Source organism: Meles meles, chromosome 13, assembly GCF_922984935.1.
Source record: "Meles meles chromosome 13, mMelMel3.1 paternal haplotype, whole genome shotgun sequence".
In the NCBI taxonomy this organism is placed as follows: domain Eukaryota; kingdom Metazoa; phylum Chordata; class Mammalia; order Carnivora; family Mustelidae; genus Meles; species Meles meles.
The window spans coordinates 48,348,462-48,364,005 of NC_060078.1; the positions used below are offsets into that span (position 1 = coordinate 48,348,462).

At 37.3% G+C, this 15,544-nt stretch overlaps 1 protein-coding gene and 1 pseudogene across 1 annotated transcript; one reads left to right on the plus strand and one right to left on the minus strand.

The window, feature by feature from the left end:
• Positions 1–690: 690 nt before the first annotated feature.
• LOC123955672 (olfactory receptor 6C74-like) lies at positions 691–1,653 on the minus strand. Its single transcript, XM_046027947.1, has one exon. The coding sequence runs from the start codon at positions 1,651–1,653 to the stop codon at positions 691–693; it is 963 nt and encodes a 320-aa protein (XP_045883903.1).
• A 12,438-nt stretch (positions 1,654–14,091) lies between these two features.
• Positions 14,092–15,037, plus strand: LOC123955754 (annotated as a pseudogene).
• Positions 15,038–15,544: the final 507 nt, after the last annotated feature.

Here is a 15,544-nt window from a genome sequence, read left to right on the forward strand (position 1 = left end):
TATTCCAAGGTGAACTGTACTATGACCATTGTTTCTTTAGGCTAGGCTTGAAGGGAATGTGGACCGAAGCATTGGTAGTATTCCCATCATTTCCTTCATAACCAGAAAATAATAAACAACCTTCTATCATTTAATTATCTAAATGCCTTTTGGTTAATCATCAATCCATTGTGCCATGATTATGGCTAGAGAGAAGTGAGATTAAAAAGTGCATAAGGGGCGCCTAAGTGGCTCAGTGGGTTAAAGCCTCTGCCTTGGGCTCAAGGGATGCCAGAGTCCTGGGATTGAGTCCCGCATCGGGCTCTCTGCCCTGCTTCCTCCTCTCTCTGCCTGCCTCTCTGCCTACTTGTAATCTCTGTCAAATAAATAAAATCTAAAAAAAGTGCATAAATTATAAAATTTTGGGAATTTCAAACACATCTTTATATCTGAGGGAAGAAAAAATTCAGCAAAAGATATTTCAGTTAATCAATTGTCATGAAAATATGGAATATTTAGAGAGAAGATAGTATGTGCATCAAGCTAAAATGTGATTTTGCAAAAGCAGATTTCCATTTTTTTTAAGGATGAGCAAGGTCAAGTGAGATCTGTTAGAGACCCTGTACTACAACTGTGTGGACTGCTACATTGGCCAGAATGAGGACACTGGGTTCTCTAAGGTCTTCTAGTTAAAGGTCATGTGATTTTTTTTCATCCTGATATTTTCATTCTGTACATCGTCTCCCTCAGAGCCTGGTGGACTTGCTTGTTCCGCAGAGTGTAGATGACAGGGTTGAGCAATGGGGTCACCACCGTGTTCACAAGGGCAGCCTCCCTGTTGGATTCCAGCCTGTTTGTTTGCTTTGGTTTCACATATATAAACACACAGCTGCCATACATCAATGAGAGGACTATGAGGTGAGATGAGCAGGTGGAGAAAGCTTTCTTTTTCTCTTTGGCTGATGGGAGTCGTATGATTGTGACTACTATGTTGCTGTATGCAATGATGGTTATGAAAAGAGATGTCAAAAGGATAACCAAAGCGAGGACAAAGGCCAACATTTCAGTGGAGCTGGTGTCAGAGCAGGAGAGATGAATCAGGGGGGCAAGGTCACAGAAAAAGTGAGGAATGAGACGGGGACCACAAAAGGACAACTGGAAAACCTTCACTACTAGCCCAGTGATGAGAGGGAAGGCCAAAGCAAAGCAGGCAGTGACCAGGAGGAAGCAAGTCTTTAAGTTCATGATGGTCGGGTAATGCAGAGGCTTGCAAATGGCCACATACCGATCCAGAGACATCACTGCTATAAGGAGGAATCCTGCTGCTCCCAGAAATACAAAGACAAACGCTTGTATGAAACAGGCAGGGAAGGAAATGGTTTGCTTGCCTGAAAGAAAGATAACCAGCAACTTAGGAATAACAGTACTTGTAAAACAACACTCAAAGAAGGAGAAAATGCTGAGGAAAAAGTACATTGGTGTGTGGAGCCGGGAGTCAGCACAGGTGATGGTGACTATGACCGCATTGCCTGCAATGGACGCCAGGTACGCCAACAGGTGTACCAGGAAGAGTATCTTTCCCAGGTGTTGGATGGCAGGAAACCCCTCCAAGGTGAATTCTTGGATAGTTGTCCCATTCCCCATTTCCATGGGCATCTCTTTCCACATCATCATCACTGCTGGTCTAACCTGTAATAAAGACATCAGGGAGCACAAAGATTTTAAGAGACCATGATTAAGTCATTTCAGTAGCCAAGAAGGTGGCTAGGCGTTAGGCAATGAATATGATAGAATCTATCTGTTCATGTTCTTGTGAGACTTAATTAAGATAAATCATGTAACTCAGGTGGCATATGGTGCCAATGTTTCTTAATGTGTTCCTTAAATTCTAAGTGTAGTATTATGATCACTAGTATTATTCCTGGAGTTTAAGTAGGCAGAGTTATTAACATTTTTGTATTATATGTTTTATTCTTTTTGTAACATTATTTGTAAGTATCATTATAGTAATGTTAGTAATATTCCCTTTGACTATCCCTTTTAAAATCTGCAATACATTCTATGGCCCATCATCGTCTGTTGCGAACTTACATTTTTTTCTCTACTCATCACTGAAATTCAGTATTTCTGTTGCTCACCATAAAAATCATGAGCCCCTTCTTCTAAAAGCAGAAACTAAATCTTAGAAAGTTCTAGAGATCTTAGATCACATAACTGGGATTTTAGTCAGAATGCCCAAATTTGAAGTAACTGCTGTTTCCAAATACAGTGACAAAATATTTTCTTTTCTTTTCCTTTTTTTTTCTTTTTACAGAGATCACAAGTAGGCAGGCAGAGAGAGAGAGAGGAGATAGCAGGCTCCTTGCTAAGCAGAGAGCCCAATGCGGGGCTTGATCCCAGAACACTGGGATCATGACCTGAGCTGAAAGCAGAGGCTCTAATCCACTGAGCCACCCAGATGCCCCCAAAATATTTTAAAACAGGAACAAATGTATTTTTGATGCCCTCTCAACCTTAAGTTAAAGATTAGCTTTATTTATCTTAATTGTTTCTCTCCTCAGACAATACCACTGATGTGTTACAGATCTGTGGAATGATAAGGGGCTTAGAGAGGATCTACTTTAGTACAAGCATTTTATAGAAGTAGTTGGAGACCAGAGACATTAGGGGCTGCTCAATAGTATGAGGTAAATTGTAAATCTAAGATTTACCACCCACCTTCACATGGTTCATGCTGGCCTGTGACAGAAGAGGGTATGATAGTAGTTCATAGAATTAACCCACTTATGAGGATGTGTTGGGCACCTAAGGCGCATGCACTCACTCTAACATCCAAGCTCAGTGAACATTCTCTCTTCAGTCCTCTCCATCAGTAACTTCTCTCAGTTTGGTGTTTGGCTCCTGCATATCAACACTAGGCTGAAGGTCAGCAGTGAGGAATGTGTCCTTCTCAGTAAAGCAATGTGGGACTGGTGTTGTGAGGGCAACTCATAGAACTGAGCGGCTCACCCCTGAGTGGCACAGCCTGAAGGAGCTCTCCTTCTGTTCCTGTTGACCCCAGTAAATCCACCAAGTTACCAGAATGCCTGACAGGTATCAGGATGCCCCACAGCCTGGGGCCCCCGACTGGGGCAGGGAAGGGGAGGGGATCCGGTGAATATGCATCCCGTGCTGCCAGTACTCTGGCTGCCAGTGCCTGTTTCCAAAGTGAAAAAAGGTTACATGGCACTCTGGACCACTGAAACCCCAGAAAGGAACAGAGGGACTAAAACAAGCACATTTCACTGCTCCGAATTCTGGGCTAGAGCTGGACTCCTAGACCACTTAGGGTTCTCATGAAATGTCTGGCTCTGCCTTCCCCACTGGTAGCCCACCTAACATGCAATATTGCTGTTACTTCCTAGAGCAGTTAATGGGAGCACACAACTTCTTACTGGTTTAGCCCTGGGTGCTGCTGAGACAAGGATCCTTCTGCGGCAGTGCTCCATGTCGTGGGCACACCTGCTCCAAACACCTTCTCTTGCATATGCCCTTCCATCACATGTTCACCTTTCCATGTGGAGAAGCATCCTTGGTTTACTGCACCAACGGTGAAGAGATGCTGACACGCAAGTCTGAGGCTCTGTGATAGTTTTACCACAAGACTGTTTGGTCACCAAGCAGGATGGACCCAGCCAGTGAGCAGAAAGTGTGGGCCTCCAGGCCTTATTAGATGCTGAAGAGATGGGGGCAGAAAGTAGAGTCACAGGTGGTGTCTTAGGGGCAGCTAATTGGTTACTGTTGAGAATGAGAATTACTGATGCAACCTTCGTATTAATCTTCCCCTGTGTGTGGTGACGCTGACTCCCAGATGTCCACACTGTTCTCTGCCAAGATTTTTCAAGGAAATTATTTGACAATTTCTCAAGGGTTTTTAAAGTCCCAAGTTGAATATTCATCCTGATTTTGGGTAAAAGTCCAGACTACAATTTCTGCAGGTGATGTATACACTGAGACCAGAACATAGTTGTTAAAATAACATATTTTATGGTAAGAAACAGTGGGATCACACTCTGGCTTTCATGATACTTTCAGGAAAATACTGGAGAAGTCCTCCTTTCTATTCACAATTTCTTCATATTTCACTGACATTATAATTCTTTTCATTGCATATTTTCATCTGAAGAATATATTCATTGTGCTCCTCAGTCTTTTTGAAAAAGGAAAGCATGCATTTTTTCCTCTTCAGAGAAGAACGGGTCATGGCATGGTAGGTGGTTTCTGTAACATCTATAACCAGTCAGACCCCTCTCTCTTGAAAAATTTCTGGGATGTGGCTCCCCAGATCTTTCTAGATGCAGAAGAAGAAGAGATGTGAGCCTGAGGGTGGGGAAGATGTACCCATAGCAACCACTGGGTTGGAGGGCGCTTCTCCTGGGTATGTCAGCTGGGCATCGGTGGCAAGAGTGACCCATTTTTCTATGGCCTCTGGATTCCCATCCAGAGCCTGAGAAGGGGACTAAACTCTTGTATTTGCTGGAGATCATGGGGTATATGGTAGCTGGAAATTTGCTCTGCTTGCATCTGCCCTCAGCATTACTGATCTTACAAGGTCAAGGCAAATATTATAGAAACTTTCATGAGTATTCATATGGGTTCCACCATCCCACAAGTATACAAAATCACTTTTAGAACATCTGTCCATCTACACACCCTCTTCTCAGTTTATGGCAAACTTGAACCTCATGGTTATTTTCTCAGTTGGAGGTGAGGGAAAATAAAGAATAATGGGAGAAGAGTTATAAAAGCTAGAGCCGTGTGAGACTATACATTTTCATGCTCAGGTTAAGGCTCAATTTCAGGGGGTTTTAATATTATTCAGTGCCAGCTTCATGGTACAGAAATACCTATCATACCTGAGCAAGTCCCAGCAATAGTGTGATGGTGGGAACATGGGAGGAGAGGATCTGGTTTTAATGGAAGGTTTACAAAGTGGACACTCAAAGAAATGGGTTGAACTAACTCTCCATTGTATCTATCATAAGGGGTGGTGAGTAGATATCAAGAAATATTTCTAATTGTCCTTGCTCTACTTTCTCTTTTCTGGATAGTGCCTTTTGGCTCTCCAATACACACTATACCTTGAGATCTCTTTTATCAAGGACATTTCAAGTATTCCTTGTGATTTGAATGTGTAAGTACACAGTTTTAGTTAGGGAAGGAATAGTTCTTAAGGTTTTATTTGTAATTATCAAAATATTCAGAGATTAAACAATTATCAGCTGTGGATTCTCCTCTTCGGAATACTATTATGTTAGCCATTCTGGCCTTTGACCACTTTAAAAATAGGCTACACATATATTCAGGATTTAGATAGGAAGAATATTTTGGTTTATAGTGTATCTGGTTAATACGATCTATTCCTAGAATTGTTCCGATTTCTAGTATTATATCCCTAAGGAAGAAGGCTAAATTGAGGCCTAAGGAAAGGTAAATCCCATCATCTATGATATTGTGGGAGAGAGCATAGGGGATGCTAATTTGAACAGAAAGTGGGGATCAGAACCCGCTGAAATTCTCATTAGGCAGGATCCCAGAGTGAAAGTGGAACTGTAAGAATACTAATAATACTCTGAGAACCACTGTCCCTTTTGGAATTTCTATAAAACTAAGCAACAATGGCAAGAACCCAGAACACATCAATTCTAAAATAGGGAGTTCATTAATACTATGCCCATTACCCATTCATCCACATGAGGAGAAGCATAGTAGTGTTAGTAGCTTCCAGTCTGAGTCCAGGAGGAGAAGTGAAGGCATAGAGTAAGTTATCCTGTCCCAATTTCTTTGTTGCCTTTAAAAAAATTTTTTTTTAAATTAAGGCTATCTTACATTTCTATGACATTGAAGTTGTTAAAAAGCACTTTGCAAAAATTAATTGTGCCTCACAATATTCCTATAAGTTATATATTATTATTTCTGTTTTACAAATGGGAAAACAGGCATGAAGAGACTAAATTAATTACCCACAATCAAGCAACTAATGAATGTTACAGCTGGAAAAATAATATTCTAATTCTTTAAAAAAAATTTTAATTAACATATAATGTATTATAAGCCCCAGCGGTACAGGTCTGTGAATTGCCAGGTTTACACACTTCGCAGCACTCACCATAGCACATATTTTCTCCAATGTCCATAACCCAACCACCCTCTTCCTAACCCCCTTCCCCGCAGCGACCCTTTGTTTTGTGAGATTAAGAGTCTCTTATGGTTTGTCTCCCTCCCAATCCCATCTTGTTTCACTTTTTTTTTCTTCTCTACCACACAAACTGCCCACTTTGCCTCTCAACTTCCTTATGTCAATCATAAGTGAAACAAGTGGCTTTAAAAAAAGAAAATTGCACTTATTTGTGTCAGAATCTTTCTGAATAATTTTAATAGATGGGATGAATAGCATATTAGACATTGCAGATGAAATATTTGCAAATTTGAAGATACAGAAAGTTAAACACAAAGTAATCTACCTAAAATCAAAAAGATCATCAGTGAAGTATGGGACAACTTTAGGTAATCCAACATGCATATAATTAAATTTCTGAAGAAGTTTCTATGTGGAGGGGGATGACAAAAAATATTCAAGGAAATGATGGCCAAAATTTTCTAAATTTCATGAAAATAGAACCAAAAATCTCAGTAAAACCGAAACATTAGGAAAATGAAAAAATCTACACCAACACACATAATAAATTGCCCAAAACCAGTGATAAACAGAACATCTTAAAATCAGCCAGAAGGAAAAATTACATGTTTCTTGTTGAGGACCAAAGATAAAGATAACATAGAATCTTCTCTGGAAAGATGTCCATTGACAGATGAATGGATAAAGAAGCTGTGGTACACACACACACACACACACACACACACACACACACACATGCACACATGCATGCACACACACAATGGAATATTAGTCACCAAAAAAGATGAAATCTTATCATTTAGAAGGACGTGGATGAAACTGGAGGGTATTATGGTAAGAGAAATAAGTCGACCAGAGAAAAAGAATGATCATATGATTTCCTTCATGTGTGGAATTTAAGAAACAAAACAGAGAGAGGATCATAGGGGAAAGGAAGAAAAAATAAGATGAAATCAGAGAGGAAGACAAACTATAAGAGACTCTTAACTGTAGGGAACAAACTGAGGGTTGCTGGAGGGGAGATGTGTTGGGGGGTGGGATAAGTGGGTGATGGGCATTAAGGAGGGCACATGATGTAATGAGCACTGGGTGTTACATGCAACTGATGAATAACTGAAATCTTCATGTGCAACTAATGATACACTATGTTAACTAATTAAATTTAAATAAAATAAGATATAAGAAAAGAAGATGTTAGTTGGAAGGGGAGATGAACCATGAAAGACTATGGATTCTGAAAAACAACCAGAGGGTTTTGAAGGGGCGGGAGGGTGGGAGGTTGAGGAACCAGGTGGTGGGTAATAGGGAGGGCACGTACTGCATGGAGCACTGGGTGTGATGCCAAAACAATGAACACTGTTATGCTGTAAATAAACAAATAAAAAAAAGAAATAAACTATAAGTTTCATAGTTAATTGATAATATTTTATAAAAAAAAAGATGTTAGTTGAAAAAAAATTAAAAAAAAACAACAACAATGAGAATACAATGATACAAGGACTTTGAAAAGACCATGGATAAAAATCTGCCAACCTGGAATTCTATACCTGTGAAAATGTCTTTCAAAAATGGAGGCATACAGGGGCGCCTGGGTGGGTCAGTGGGTTAAGCCTCTGCCTTTGGCTCAGGTCGTGATCTCAGGGTCCTAGAATTGAGCCCCACATCAATCTCTCTGCTCAGCGGGGAGCCTGCTTCCCCTTCTCTCTCTGCTTGCCTCTCTGCCTACCTGTGATCTCTTGCTCTCTGTTAAATAAATAAATAAATAATCTTTAAAAAAATGGAGGCATACAAAAGATAAAAAAAAATAATCACCAGAAAACCTACAGAATAATAATTGGTAAAGTCAGTCCATCCAAGAAAAAGAAAATTATACCAGATGGAAATACGGATGTATGGAAAGGAAGGAAAAGCACCAGAAATAGTAATTATATGGGCATATAAGATACTTTGTTTTAATTATTTAAATGTTGTTGAAAGGTAATTGACTCTTGTAACAAAAATAGTAACAATGCACTGTGGTGTTTATAGCATATGTATAAGGAAAATATATGACAACAGTATCATAAAAGCTGAGGGGGTAGAAGTAGAAGTATGTTATTTTAAGTTTCTTATATGTGAAGTAGTAAACTATCACTTGGAGGTAGACAGTGACAAGTTAAAGATGTATACTGTAACACTAAAGCAACCACTAAAATAAAAATCAAAAGTTACAGTTAAGAAGCCAACAAAAAGACATAAAATGGAATCATCACAATTGGGCAGTAGGAAACTGGGTTGATGTATATTTTTATTATATTCATTACAGAAGTGATTTCACAAGTATTTAAATGTTAAAACATATCAAATTATACACTTTAGATATAGCCATTTTATATCAGGGATAACTCAAGAAATCTGTAGAGCTGATTGTAATGGAATACCAAAAATGCTTGGTTAATTCAAAAGAAGACAGGAAAAGAGAATAAGAAATACATAAGGGAGGGGACAAATAAAAGGAAATATCGAGATGGTAGAGTTAAATCTAACCTTATAATAATGACATGCATATAAATGGACTAAGTACTCAAATTAAAAAAGGGAAAGAGAGACACACACACACATATACCATATACACATACATAGTGACAGAGACAGAGATAACCATATTAGGTAAAAAGGAAGGTGTTACTACATGCTGGTCATAAGAATAACATTTAAATACATAGAGTAAGAAATTCCAAGCAAACATCAAGCTAAAGAAAGCTTGTGTGACCATAGTAATATATATTTAAAAACAGACCTTACAGTGAAGTATATTTCAGAGATAAAGAGGTAAATTTATAATGATAAAGGAATAAAATAATCAGGAAGACATAATTCTATATGTATATGCACACAATGATAGTGCTTAGAGTTCATAAAAGAAAACTTAGAAGTAAAAGGAGAAGTAAAAAAAATCCACAATCATAGTTAGACATTTAAACATGATGATTTAAATAATTATAGAGCAAAAAGACAAAAAAAATCATTAAGTGTTGAGAATTTGCTTGAATATCAACTAAGTGGACTTAATTCATAATTGTAGATTATTGTACATTAATTGTACATATAATTATTACATTTAGTACCTGGAGAATACACATTATTTCCATATGCACATAAAAGTTGCACTACTAGGTATTTATCCAAAGGATATAAAGATACTGATCTAAAGGGATACATTCACCCTGATGATTATGGCAGCATGATCAGCAATAGTAAATTACAGAGAGAGCCAAATGTTCATCAACTGATGAATAGATAAAGAAGATGTGGTGCGGGTGCTCGCACGTGTACACACACACACACACACACACACACACACACACACACACACGCTGGAATATTACTCAGCCATAAAAAAGAATGATACTTTTTTTTTTTTTGAATTTGCAATGTTGTGTCATTTTGGATTCGGAATGTCATTTGCAATGATGTGGAGGGAGCTAGGGTATATTATGCTAAGCAAAATAAGTCAATCAGAGAAAGACAAATACCATATGATTTCACTTATATGTGGAATTTAAGAAACAGAACAGATGAACATGGGGGAAAGGAAAAAAAGAGAGGCAACACTTAGGAGAGGCTTAACTATAGAGAACAAAATGAGGGTTGCTGGAGGGGAGGTGGATGGAGGATGGGGTAAATGGGTGATGGATATTAAGGAGGGCACTCTTGATAAGCACTGGGTGTTATATATAAGTGATGACTCACCATTCTCCTAAAACTAATATTACACTGTATCTTAACTAACTGGACTTTAAATAAAAACTTGAAACTACAAAAAAAAAAGAAATTTCAAGATATATTTTATGTTGGGTTGTAAAATAAATCTCAAAACATGTTAAAGGACTGAAAATACAGAATACAATAGAATACATTCTCTAGTCACAATTGAATTAAATAAATCAATTACAATGATTCATCTAGAAAATTCCTCAATACTTGGATATAAACAATACATTTCTATATCACTCTTGGATTACAGAAAATTTTACTAAGACAATCTGAAAATATTTTGGATGCAAAAATATTAACTCAACATACCAGAATTTGTGAAATGCAGCCTAAAGCCATGCTTAGAGGAAACTTCATAGCATTAATGTTTATATTAGAAATAAGTGTATAAAATTAATCATTTAGATGTTCAGTTTTAAATGGTAAGAATGTAAAAGGAAATTACAAATGAAGTATGCAGATAAGTGTGAATTCATACAAATATGAATGCATATATATAAAAACCAATGAAATAGAAAACAAATAATAAAAAAATAAAAAGTTGGTTCTTTGAAATGACTCACAAAATTGTTTAACTCATAGCAAGACTGATAAGAAAAAAGAGATATCATATGTTATTTCTCCTTCTCTGACTTATTTCACTTTGCATAATGTCCTCTAGGACCATCCATGTTGTCAGAAATGCTAGGATTTCTTTCTTTCTCACGGCTTAATAATAATACATTATATACATATACATATACACATACACATATTATATTATATATAATGTGAATGTATTATGTATATACATCACATACACGCAGTATATATGTATACATAATGTATAATGTATACACATTATATACATGTTATATATAATGTATGCATATATACATGTTATACACACACACACACACACACACACACACACTCATATAATGTCCTCTTTACCCATTCATCCACTGATGGCTGTTTTCATATATTGGCCATTGTGACTAATGCTGTGGTAAATATGGTAGTGCAGATATCTTTCAATATCTTGTTTTCATTTCCTTTGGATATATGCTCAGAAGTAGAATTTCTGGATCATAAGGTAGTTCTATTTTTAATTTTTTGAAGAATCTCCATATTGTTTTCCATAGTGGCCAAACCAATTTACAGAGAATGTGTTCAATTAAAAATGACTTACAAGACCAATGGGATAATATGGAGCATTTTAAATTCTCATGCATTGCTATTGAGAGCCTAAATCCAATTTGGGAACTTGTTTTGCGATTTCTTATAGTGCTAAGACCTATTCTATAATTAATTCGGTACTTTTACTCCAAGCTATATACTCAAGAGAAATGAATGCTGTCTTCAAAAAGACTTGTAGAAGAATATTCATAATCTCTTTATTCACAGTAGCCCTAAATTGGAAAGGACATAAATGTCCTTCAGTGAGAGAATGGAAAATGGTAATATACATAGATAATGACCTACTACAAAACAATACAAAAGAATTAATCATTGGTCCATGTGACAGCATGGATAACTCTCAGGAATCTGAGGAAAAGTAAAGCCAGACATATGCTGTGTTCAATATAAATGAATTTCAGGGGCACCTCGATGGCTCAGCGGGTTAAACATAAATGAATTTCTAGAGGTGACAAAAGTGAATTTCGATGACAGAAATTAAAGTAGTTCTTTAGTTGTTTTCTCTTGGTGTGGGCTATTGACTGGGATGGGGCACAAGGACACTTGTGATGAGATGGGAATTTCTATGGCTTGGGTAGTGGTTACATAGATGTTTACATATGCAGAAAATTATCAACTTGTAATTAAAATTTAAAATTAAAATTAAAATTTAAATTATGCAATTTACAGTGTATAAATTATACCTCATTAAAGAAAATACCAGGTTAAAAAGGAAAAAAAAGCAAGGGCAATTGTGCAACATTCTTTCTGATGCCTAAGCTTGTGTTTTTGGATATATGTAATTCAGGACTTTGTAAATTTTGCAGTGCTAGGGCACTCACGGCAAATAAACCTTTGAGGACTTGTGCAAAGGACTGCATAGGGTCTTGAGAATGGTGATAGTATGCCACCATATGCAGTGAAATGGTAATTAGGGTATGTTTCTGCTGAAATTTCTAATTTCCAAATATGAACAATTAGATGTACTCTGGGACTCTGTTGTGATTTAAGTTCATGCTCCCTTTTTTTGGTACTCCTCTAATGAATCTTGAATATTCCAGAGGTTTGTCCTTTTGGGTCCTGTGTGTCCTCATGAGGGATGGTAAATGACTCTGTGGTAAATATATCATCAGGGAACTTGAATATAATCTCATTTATGACTTCAATGATCTTCACCTACTCTGAAAGGTGAGAAGCAACTAGTTGATAAGAAAGTGACTAGCAACATGGTCCAAAGGAAAGTAACGTTTGTTGTTTCTACTTCCTGACTCTCTTCTGTTTTGGATGCACAACCCACCAGATTTGATGTTAGTGATGGACTGTGTCATTGTATCCCATAGAATGGATATAAATTTGTTCAGGAATTTTAAATGGTTACATCAGCATATTCTTGTGCATATTTACAGCAGTTTCTATTGTCTTGGTCTAGGATTTATCATTCCAATTGCCACAGGGGAAAACTATGACTGTTAAACTTCCAGAGATTAGAAATCTCTGTCTTCCATGAAAAAAAAATTAGCTTTAATAATTTCCTATTAATTTAAGACATAGGAATTCATTGATTTTTTAAATGTTCCCAAAAAAGTACATCTCACTTCCCCCTTCCATTAGCTTTGAAGAAAGATCCTGGTTTGTTGGAAGAAAAAGGCAGCACGTTGTCAAAGAAGCTGTTTCCTGTGAGCTACTTCTTGGTGAGTACTTTGCCATGGGAATAACTTATGAGATAATAAGTCAAATATTTAAAGCAGAGACTAGTAATGTTTAAGTTTGTATTGTGGATCATGCATAGTTAATGTAATAGATTTAACTAAGTCAAAGAATTAAGTAAAATACAATTTAAATATGGTGACTTATTAGAGCACTGATTTCCAACATATGCCTGAACACTTTCCCAAAGATTACATGAAAATTCATTTGGCTTCTAGCTAGGCACTGGCATTTTTTAAAAAAACAAATGTTCCTCGGGTGCCTGGGTGGCTCAGTCGGTTAAGCGTCTGCCTTCAGCTCAGTCATGATCCCAGAGTGCGGGGATTGATCCCTACATTGGGCTCCCTGCTCAGCAGGGATTCTTCTTCTCTCTCTGTGCCCCCATGCTCTCTCTCACTCTCTCTCTCAAATAAATAAATCTTAAAAAAAGAAAAAAATGAATGTTCCTATTGTGATTGCAATGGGAATATATTTATAATTCCACCACACTGAAATTTTCCAGTGTAACAAAAATATTCCCAGAAAACAATGTTAAAAGGTAATATGACTGATAGCAGAAGGAAGATCTTCTGTTCTGCCAGGTGTGTAGAATGAGAGGGAAACTGATGCACATTTAAATGTTTTCTCATTGATTCTGAACAACCAAGTCACGCAACCATCCCTCACTCCCATTTTTAGACATGGTTTCTTTAAACCCAAGGACTGGGTAGTTATGAGATACTGTGATAAACTAGATATCCTGCTTAGACTTAAAGTTTTGGGCAAAGAACTCAGGATGAGCCAACTGAGGAAAATAACTGGTTTGAAACATGCTAATAGGAAAATGGCTCCCTCCCCCACACATTCTTTTTCCAGAGGGCTAAAGCCAGTGCAGTGGAGGTCTTTATACATTGCATATGCTACCTGAAGTATAGAAATTAACATTGTGACCCCATAAAAATATTCTCTGTGGGATGACAACCTTCACTGTTATCTGTTGGGTTTATATGTTATTTGAAAATAATTTCTATTTTACAGTGTTTACCTTGTGGACTATTATTCAAATATATTATTTTCCAGAAAAGTTAAGTTGCACACTAAAAATTATTTTCAAAAATGAACAATAAATGTTCAATTTTTACAATTTAATAATTGACAAATTTCAAAATAATTTATAACAGTTAAATTATATAAAGTGATTCCTCATTCAGAATTGTAGCTGCAAGTAGTATTTATTGCTTTTTAATGGTGGCCATCAGTTAAATTTTTACTCTTTGGTGGTGGCATTTTCTGTTTGACAGACCCAGCAGAGTGATGATAGAGAAATGGAAATCACTATGGAGGTGAGGAATGAGACAACAATCCAAGAATTCATACTGGAAGGGTTTCCTGCCATCCAGGACCTAGGGAATGTCTTCTTCCTCATCCATCTGCTGGCATAGCTGGCCTCTATCACAGGAAATGTGGTGATCATCACCATCACTTGGGTTGACCATCGCCTCCAGACACCAATGTATATTTTACTCAGCACGTTCTCCTTCTCTGAATGCTGTTTTATCACCTCAGTTATTCCTAAACTGCTGCCCATCTTTCTTTTGGGAAGGCAAACAATTTCCTTTACTGCTTGTCTCATACAGGCCTTTTCTTTTTTATTTTTTGGGTCAATATTTCTTCCTCATGGCAGTGATGTCTCTGGATCGGTATGTGGCCATTTGCAAGCCTCTGTATTACCCGACCATCATGAACCCGAAGATTTGCTTCGAAGATTTCCTCCTCTTGGTCACTGCCTGCTTCGCTTTGGCCTTCCCTCTCATCACTGGACTGGCAGAGAAGGTTTTCCAGTTATTCTTCTGTGACCCCCACGTCATCCCCCACTTTCTCTGTGACCTTAGCCCCCTGATTCATCTCTCCTGCTCTGACACCAGACCTACTGAAATGTTGACCTTTGTCCTCGCTTTGGTTATCCTTATAACATCTCTTATCATAACCACCATTGCATATAGCAACATAGTAGTCACAATCCTGCGACTCCCTTCAGCCAAGGAGAAACAGACAGCTTTTTCCACCTGCTCCTCTCACCTCATGGTTCTCTTTCTGATGTATGGGAGCTGTGTGTTTATGTATGTGAAACCAAAGCAAACGAACAGTCTAGACTCCAACAGGGAGGCTGCCCTTGTGAACACGGTGGTGACCCCACTGCTTAACCCTGTCATCTACACTCTACGGAACAAGCAGGTCCACCGGGCTCTGAGGGAAGCTCTCTCGAGGGTGAGGATATGAAACAGAGCTTTGGAGGGTAAGTGGATCTTCTTGGTCTTCTAGTTCAATTTCCCACAATTGCAGAAATATTTTCTATAGATTTCTACATATGGTCATCCAGCTTAAGCTAATTTTCATCTGGCTGGGTACAGTATTACTTTGCAATACAATACTTTTCACTCTTTGAAAATTTCTTTTAGTTCTCTATATCACGCTGAAGAATATTTTCCTTGATTTTCTACTCAGTGGTCTTTCATGAATTTAGTTCACACAACATTTATGGACAGCCCAGTATATATAAATCACATAGTACAAAGTCTTTAAGAATAAAAAAAATTGTCAATCACATAATAATAATTACTATTCATGTTACATGCTTATGCTTGAGTTTTCTGATACTAAGAAAGGATAGAAACCGTCACCATTTTATGTATTCAGGGTTTGAAATTTTAGAAGCAAATTGTTCTGGAATTATATACAGTCAAAATATTATAGCCTAATGAAAATTAATGGTATTTCATTAATTGG